The 8,492-nt window shown below is 33.8% G+C and overlaps 1 protein-coding gene across 2 annotated transcripts; it reads left to right on the plus strand.

Moving 5' to 3' along the window:
* The first annotated feature begins 1,058 nt into the window (after window positions 1–1,058).
* Window positions 1,059–6,661, plus strand: LOC136998324 (uncharacterized). Of its 2 annotated transcripts, XM_067350851.1 has the most exons (3): window positions 1,059–1,242; window positions 2,393–3,084; window positions 3,196–6,661. In XM_067350851.1, exons 2-3 carry the CDS (start codon window positions 2,955–2,957, stop codon window positions 5,346–5,348), a joined length of 2,283 nt encoding a protein of 760 aa, XP_067206952.1. In that variant the 5' UTR covers window positions 1,059–1,242; window positions 2,393–2,954; the 3' UTR covers window positions 5,349–6,661. The 2 variants fall into 2 exon arrangements, with proteins under 2 accessions (XP_067206952.1, XP_067206953.1); XM_067350852.1 differs by lacking the exon at window positions 1,059–1,242 and having other exon boundaries at window positions 1,273–3,084.
* The last annotated feature ends 1,831 nt before the right edge of the window (window positions 6,662–8,492 follow it).

Below are 8,492 nucleotides of genomic sequence, written 5' to 3' on the forward strand. Positions count from 1 at the left end.
TCTGGTTCAAAATTGAATATCTCGGCACGTAATACAGCTAGCAGGATTTTTTGAAAACCATTTTAAAAGTTTAGATGTCTAGTGTTCGAAGATTCATAACGCAATAATGTGCGACAATTTTCTCCAAAATGGCAGATGACAAAGTGAAAGCATGCAAAATTGAAAAATAATGGTTCGAGTTTTGCAACGGTGCACGACGTAAACGAAAAAATTGTAGCTTATTGGGATCAAAAGCGTATGAAAGTACAGAGTCTCCTCTTTAAAATATTTTTTTATGCATCTCCATATGATGATTTTTCGCTGAGAGATTCGCATTTAAAGTAAGGACCTGCCTTTTTCTTCAAATGCGAATCTCTCGGCGAAAAATCATTGTATCGAGATGCATAAAAAAGCATTTTAAAGAGGAGACTCTGTACTTTCATACGCTTTTGATCCCAATAAGCTACAATTTTTTGTTTATACCGTGCACCGTCGCAAACTCAAACCATTATTTTTCAATTTTGCATGCTTTCGCTTTGTCATCTACCATTTTCAATAAATTTATCTTGCAACATTGAAATAAATCGATTCTTAAAGTAGAGATTCTAAGCTTTATTTTTATATTTTATAGAACTTTCTATCTTTATTATTTACGAAGTTATCGTCAGTTGAAATTTGATGAATTTTTCCCACATTTTTAATGTACCGCTTTTTTTTCGGGTAAGTGTATATATATATATATATATATAATGTATTAATAAAAATAAACATTATTTATGTAGCGAAGAAAATGTTACGATTTTCTGAGAGGGCCTCAACAACCCAGCCTATTTCTTATATAAAACGCTCCTGAGCCAGAGCTATCGGCGGCTCAATTGCCAGCGGCCGGGCCACTGATGCGATATTGACCACCGCGGTCCCGGTCCGCTGCCTCACACAACTTCACAGAAGCGTACGTCACGAATCCGTGTGCCATACGGATACGTGACGTACGCTTCTGTAAGGTTGTGTGAGGCAGCGGACGGGGACCGCGGTGAACGATATCGCATCGATATCGAATTTGCGCATGCGCGAAAACCCCAACCGTTTAAGAACACTGGTGTCATGGCCTCTTGTGACAGAGCAGATCAGAGTGCCACATGTTTAGTTAGAAGAAAGAAGACAGTACCAAGAAATAAATCAAGAAGAATTAATTAATTAAATGATCAGAGTTCGTCAAGTTCAATTATCGGACAGAACGAATTGAACTTCTGTTTTAAAAAAGTAAGTAGTGTATTTTTTTACTAAAAGCTATTAGTTATTTTTTTCTCTTCTTTTATATCTTAGAATTGTAAGTCAAATATAACGTATAAAATATACACGTGGAAATGCGTAGAAAGATATTCTCAGGTATTTTTTCTATATTATGTTATATAATTATGTTACATTGAATTATTTATAATGTCAAGTTAATTTTATGGGACTGAAATGTGGAATATAATCAAATAATTCACAAGGTGAAGTGACGAAGGAATTATCATAAAATCTATTGTATTTCAAAGAAATACAACAGGAATGCGGATTAAAAAGTTTATTTGCACTTATGGTGTTAATTTTTTGGTTACATAAGTAAACTGTCGAAAATTAATAAACCTTTACAATATATAATACGATGGAATAGATACAGTTGAAATACAGTTGATAGATATATTGTATTTCAAAGAAATATAATAGATTTTATGATACTTTTTTCCTCATTTCACATTATTAACTTTGTCTAAATTGTATTTGGGCGTTGATGGATTCTAAAATTTTCAAATAAATATTCACAATTTATTATTAAAGCTAAAAGACCAGAGTCAAAAGCAGAATCTTTGTGCTTGGACCTAACGTTTACAATAGTATAAACTCGAAAACAAACGTTTCGGCCTTGGGTTTAGGCCATCGTCAGTGTGAAAAGATAACATTAAAAACATCAAAAACGAATATAATCAATCTTCAAATTTAACGCTCCTAACAACAACTAAATTATTAGAAGAGATTTCTAATAATTTAAGATTTTTACGATTAAGTTTATTCGTTTTTTATTTTCAGCTCTTGACAATGACGTAAGAATAACATATTGTAACGTCGAAACATGTCGAGCAAATTGTTTTTAAACTAATTGAGTAATAAAAAGATTATTACCACATTTGTGATTAAAAAGAACTACAATTGTTTATTACCTTAATTTTTGTTTTTTGTCACCTATCAGAAAAATTTACTTTCAGCTTGGCGAGTGGCAATGACTTTTCTGCTCGCTCAGCGGTTAACTTTCTGTTAACAACTGACAATTATAAAAGCCAACTTTCGATGTTGGGCGTAGAAAAATATTATATCAACTATTTTCGTAGCTATGATTAAAAATACTACTAATTCAGTTTGTAAATTTTAGACTTTCAGAAACAAGTGTTGAAAGAACTGAACGCTATACACTTGAAATTGAACGATGTGATGGAAAGTATGGCCCTTTTATTAAAAAATAAAAAAATTGAAGATGAGCCGACGATAACCCGAGCAGAAATTTGATCGGGCATGCCTGATGTAGGGTCAGGCCCTGACCGGGGATTAATAAGGTATGCTCTAGTAGGGAATCCCCGACTTGAACTTGATCGGGAAAAAGTAAGGCATACCCTAATCTGGAATTCCCGACTTGGGCCTGTCCGTTGCTAATCAGGATTTCCTTTTTAGTTTATTTTTTAGGCAATCCTACATGGGCCTGATAACTCAATCCTTAATCTTTCCCTCATAAGTTTGTGCATAATATATAATTTGCATGACAGTTTGACAGTCAACACAAGTGAAGCGAGTTGCAACACACAAGCGAGATAGCCAATCAGCATCGCGGAAAAGAGGCCTCAACATTTCGATATATTCGAGTTCGAGATGTTGCATGTCTTTTTTAAGATAGGATAAATATATGGCAAGACGGAGTGTTAATATACATACCGAAATTCATGTCAATTAACAGCATTATGGACAATAAAAAGAGTTTGTTAATATCGCGAATGCGAGTACGTAGATTTCGTGCAACTCGACGATCATTGTATTTAAAAACCGGCGACGACTCACATTCTTCAAGTAATGGTACGTATTTTAATTTTTTTATTAAATGTAGAGACATTTTTTACAATTTTTACAATTTTAATATTTTTTTTTTTTTAATATTATATATTTTAATTCGATAATTATTCGTAGAGAATGGTTCTACTGCAAATTATGCAATACCATCCCAGAGTCATTCATCTTCATGGAATATGGAGTACGATGAATTTGGAGTAGACAGTGAAAACGACGAAAATGAAAATGATACTCAAAGAGAAAATAGTGAAACGGGAGATGCAGAAATCACAGAAAATGAAAGGAACAATGGAGAAAATGAATTAATAGATATCAGTGACAGAGATGACAGAAACAACAGTGAAGAATCAAGCGAGGAAGACAGTATTGCAGAAGCTAATGAGAGCAAACAAGACATTGACAGCGACGAAGTAGATAGCGACGAAGTAGAGGTCGATGAAGAAGCGTACGACAGTGATGGTGAAGCAAGGGACATAGTGGATCTTCAACAATGGGCAATAAAATCCGGCATACCACATTGTCATTTGGACACTCTACTTAAAATCCTGAGAAAACGTGCACTGCCAACTTTACCAGCATGTTCGAAAACATTTCTCAGGACATCATCGTCGGAGTATAAAATCAAGAATTTTCAAACGCACGACGGTAAAGAGATAGGAGAGTTTGTATACTTCGGTATTGCGGCAGGTCTTGAAAGATGTGTCAATAAAAATCTCCATCCAACGAATGAACTTCAGCTGCAGTTTAATTGTGACGGTTTACCTTTATACAAGTCCAGTGCAAAACAATTTTGGCCTATATTGTGCAAAGTCCATGTTAATCCCGATGTTTATAAACCGTTCCTAGTGGCCGTATTCTGTGGAATCGAAAAACCGAATAATTTGGACGAATATCTATGTGAATTTGTTCAAGAAATGAACGAACTGTCACGAAATGGCATTTTAATTGACGAACAGTCACTAACAGTTCGCATCATGTGCTTTGTGTGCGATAAACCAGCTCGCTCTTTTATCAAGTGCATTAAGGGCCATGGGGGCTATTATGCATGCGAACGATGTACTATTCAAGGAATTCAATATGAGAGACGAACGGTGTATCTGTCTTCTAACTGCGAAGATCGTACCGATGTATCATTTCGAAGCCAAGAAAATCGCGAACATCATACAGGTCTGTCACCATTATTGCAGTTGGGATCAAAACTTGACATGGTGAAATGTTTTGTATTGGACTTCATGCATCTAGGCTGTTTAGGCATCATGAAAAAAATGTTAACCGAGATTTTTTTGGAGGGACATTCAGTTGCCAAACTTAATCAAGGCCGTAAACAATGGCTTTCGCAGTGCTTAGTAGAGTTACAATCACAAATACCAGATGATTTCCAACGCACGACTAGGACACTTGCAGAAACTGCCAAATGGAAAGCAACTGAATATCGTCTGTTGTTACTCTACGTTGGTCCTGTTGTTTTCCGACAAATATTGCCGAAAAAATATTACAGACATTTTCTTCTGCTGCATTGTGCGTGCAGAATACTCTGTTCAAAAGAATTGGCATTACAATACAATTTGCAAGCTAAAGCGTATCTGAAAAGCTTTGTGTTGCTTACGAAGCAATATTATGGCAAGAAATATCTAATCTTGAATATGCACAGTTTGATCCATCTTGTAAATGATGCAAAAAATATGGAGTGCTCTCTAAATGATTTTACGAGTTTTCCATTCGAAAATTCGTTGGGAAAAATAAAAAAAGTACTTCGCACCGGTCACCGGCCACTTGCTCAGTTATGTCGACGAATGCACGAGTCACATTTCGCCAATTTCAAAAAAGTGACTTTTCCACCATCTGTCACTATATTGAGAAAAGGACGTACCGAACGAAATGGAAGTATTCTTGTAAAAAAAATTAAATACAAACAAGTTATAATTACAACAAAGTCACCGAATAATACAGTATTACTCAACAACAAGATTCTAATGAACATCGATGCCATGCATGTTCCACCAAATGAAAATGACACAAGAATCGTTCTGACTGGAACAGCTTTACGAATCATAGAACCAATGTTTACTTATCCTTGCAATTCCGAAACACTGAAAATGTGGAAGGTAGATGTAACGTCAAAGAGAATAATCTATCCGCTACAATCTGTTGCTCATAAAATGACAAAATTAACAATAAAAAATTATGATAATAGTAACAATAACAATGACGAAGATGACAGTGACAATGAGGCAACGAGTACTTTCGTCATTTCATTTTTACATATGTAATAAATGCTGCTAATCAGAAGCTATTGTATACCAGCTATATTTTGACTTTCAAAATTATTGCGGACGATCTCCTAATTATCACAAAACTGTAAATAATGAAAATGACATATAACGAAAAAATATACATAAATTCACAAAATCATATTTTTTGTGACATTATCCTCTTAATTAATACTCTTTTTTTGTATTTATTTAAAAGATTTCGAATAAGATTAAATATTATGTATTTTGTCTTGTTAATTTTTTGTTTATTTTCAAAGAGCGATTTTCATCAACTGCTCCTTATGCCTTTATGTACAAATGACATTTCTACTCTTGATTTCGGAGCATGTGGAGGAAACACACTCAAGTGCGAGCGCGTACGTGTGTTCTCTGCGCAAGTGACAAGTGAAAAACGCGCGTTGTTAACTTTTTTATTTTCCAGTTTCATTATTTGTGGTTAGCTTTACGAAATCAAATTTCATGATGTCTTCAAAACCGCAAAAATCATCGAAAAAAGATGAGGTATGTAAAACCATTGTAAAACTATTTATGGTTCTGTTATTGTAAGAATTTATTCAAAGTTTAAAGATTTCTGGAGTTGATTGCTCAAGCCGGTTTACCTTGTGGGTGTCGTGTTATTTAGACAAATTTTTCATGGTTAGAAATACATACAATTTTTTTTGTTGAATTAACGTCGTGAAGTATATTTTCTTATCATGTATAATGTTTAAATTTTATGCAGGATCTAGCTTAATTATTAGTGAAATCTGGTCAACCAATTAAATAATTTAACGTAGTAATTCATTTATAATAACCACACTTGAAAATTTTTTCACTCTAATATAATTAACAGTTTACACTCATTAATTCAGACTAAGAAATGTTTTCTATTTTTTGTGAATTCACATGACGTGCAAAACTACATTTTTTATACTTTTTTACATTTGTTGTGTAACATTTCGTTGTAATATTAAATTATGTAATATTATATTGTTTCAGAAAATTATGACGCAGCTCTGAAACAACTCAAAATTTTAGAAACGAAAGAGTACGCGTATACTACAGACTCGGAATTTTCTGCTGAAGCTCGTTCACAGCTTGCAAAAAAGAGCTACAAACTAAAAACATTAAAAGAAGACAAAGAACTTGAACAAGAGCTGCTAAATGTTCCCCGATTGGAAGAAAGCATGGAAGACTCATCTCCCTGTTCAAAAGTTTCAGACGCAAGCACTGAATGTAAGTATTTTTCGTATTTTTCTTAAGGAGCCTGAGAATCAGCATTTTTTTATTTATTTTTGCTCTGAAATTGAATATACAATTTTATGCCCGATACAAACTCCGACAAAGTTTTGATCTGGCCATTAAGAGGATGCTGGAGTTCTGTTTTACCACATGAATGCTGTATTTTTCCTGACTTTTTTCTAACAAATACAGCTTTTTTCTGCCTGCATAGAATTAAAAATCCTTTTGCAGGATTAAAGAGCACACAAAAAGGGAATTCGCGTTGGTCGAAAAAATTCGGAAAAATAAAGTTATTTATAACATTAATTTTTATTGACATACTCTTAGGATAACATGTCTTTTAGAGCTATCAATTTTAGCTTTTTATAAAAGTTTAACGATTTTAATACACCGAATAAGAGCAGCGCGAATTGCGCACTGCATAATAAAATGTTACCGAATCACTAAAATTGAGATCGGAAGTATTATGTAAAAATTGTACATATTTTTGGTATTTGTAGTAAAATGTGTGCTCAATATCGATAAATACAGTATAAATTAGTTCACGGATAATACTAAAGAGGCGCGTATGAGCTGCGCTACTGTCTGACATAATTATTATATTGACAGTTTCTATAATGCCATAACCTTTTTTTATTTTAATTTTATTATATATGTAGTTTATATACACTATATATATAATATAATATCATTTTTTCTCTTCTTAATTTCTTAATTTTTTCTTTATTAATAGGGAAAATAAAAGAAGCTACACATAGTCTAGTTTTTATGCTTGGAGGTCTTTTCACACGCTGGAAACTCCCTGTTGCGTATTATTTCACACCTGATAGTTTGAATGGCGCTGTTTTAAAACCAATCGTACTACAAATTATTCACAAAGCAGAATCTATTGGCTTGTATGTGCATAGTGTGACTTCCGATATGGGCCCCGTCAATTTAAGCATGTGGAAAGCATTTGGAGGTATTACCTGTAGCAGATATTTCAAAATCAGTAATTCTATTCCTTATCCTATTAATAATGCTCGAAAACTATTTTTTATTGCTGATGCTCCGCATCTACTAAAAAATCTTAAAATTTGTTATTAAATAACAAAGTTATTGAATTACCTCAGAAATTCCTCCAGACGCACAATTTATCTAATCCAGTTGCTAAATGTGAACATTTAAATGAATTAATCAACATTCAAGAAAATCTACAATTTAAACCAACACCTAAGATCGCAAAAAAAGACATTACCTGCAGTACATTTAATAGAATAAAAGTTAATAAAGCAAGAAATATATTAAGCCGAGATGTTAGTAGCGCTTTGCATTTTTATGCTGCAGAAAAAGATAAGCAGGAATTTAATACAACAGCAGCATTTATTGAAGTTTGCTCTAAATGGTTCACATTAATAACTGCTTGGACACCGAAAGTTGCGTTAGGTAAAACAGTAGGCAATACAATAAAATTTGACAACAATATTGCGTTTCTCGAGTCCGTTGTAGAACTATTTAGAAATATAAAAATTAGCTATAAATCCACATTTAAACCTGTACAAAGCGGCATAATGATTACTACAACTTCGATTATGGAATTGACGAAATATCTTATAAATGAACGAAAATATTCATATTTTTTGAGTGGTCGATTTACGCAAGACTGTCTCGAGAATTTGTTCTCTTTTATAAGAATAAAGCATCCAATTCCAAATTCTTTGCAATTTAAACAGAATTTAAAACTTCTAGCAATGTAACGATGCAGCATGCATCGTCACGGCTACGGACCGAACATCGTCCGTAGCCAAAAAGGGCGCATCGCGCGCCGATAAACTTTTCATACAAACACCGACGGTCAATCGCCGGACGGCCCCCCACACCCGACCGTTTTCGAAATTTACCAGGTGGGGGTCCGCCGGCTAAACCGCCGATGCTTGCCGA

The sequence above is a fragment of the Linepithema humile genome, chromosome 3 (genome assembly GCF_040581485.1).
Source record: "Linepithema humile isolate Giens D197 chromosome 3, Lhum_UNIL_v1.0, whole genome shotgun sequence".
NCBI lineage: Eukaryota > Metazoa > Arthropoda > Insecta > Hymenoptera > Formicidae > Linepithema > Linepithema humile.

Bases quoted from the DNA above. Each gene is read 5' to 3' on its own strand.
- LOC136998324 (XM_067350851.1), top strand. From the start codon at position 2,955: ATGTCAATTAACAGCATTATGGACAATAAAAAGAGTTTGTTAATATCG. The intron at 3,085-3,195 runs GTACGTATTTTA...AATTATTCGTAG, and splicing joins CTCACATTCTTCAAGTAATG to AGAATGGTTCTACTGCAAAT.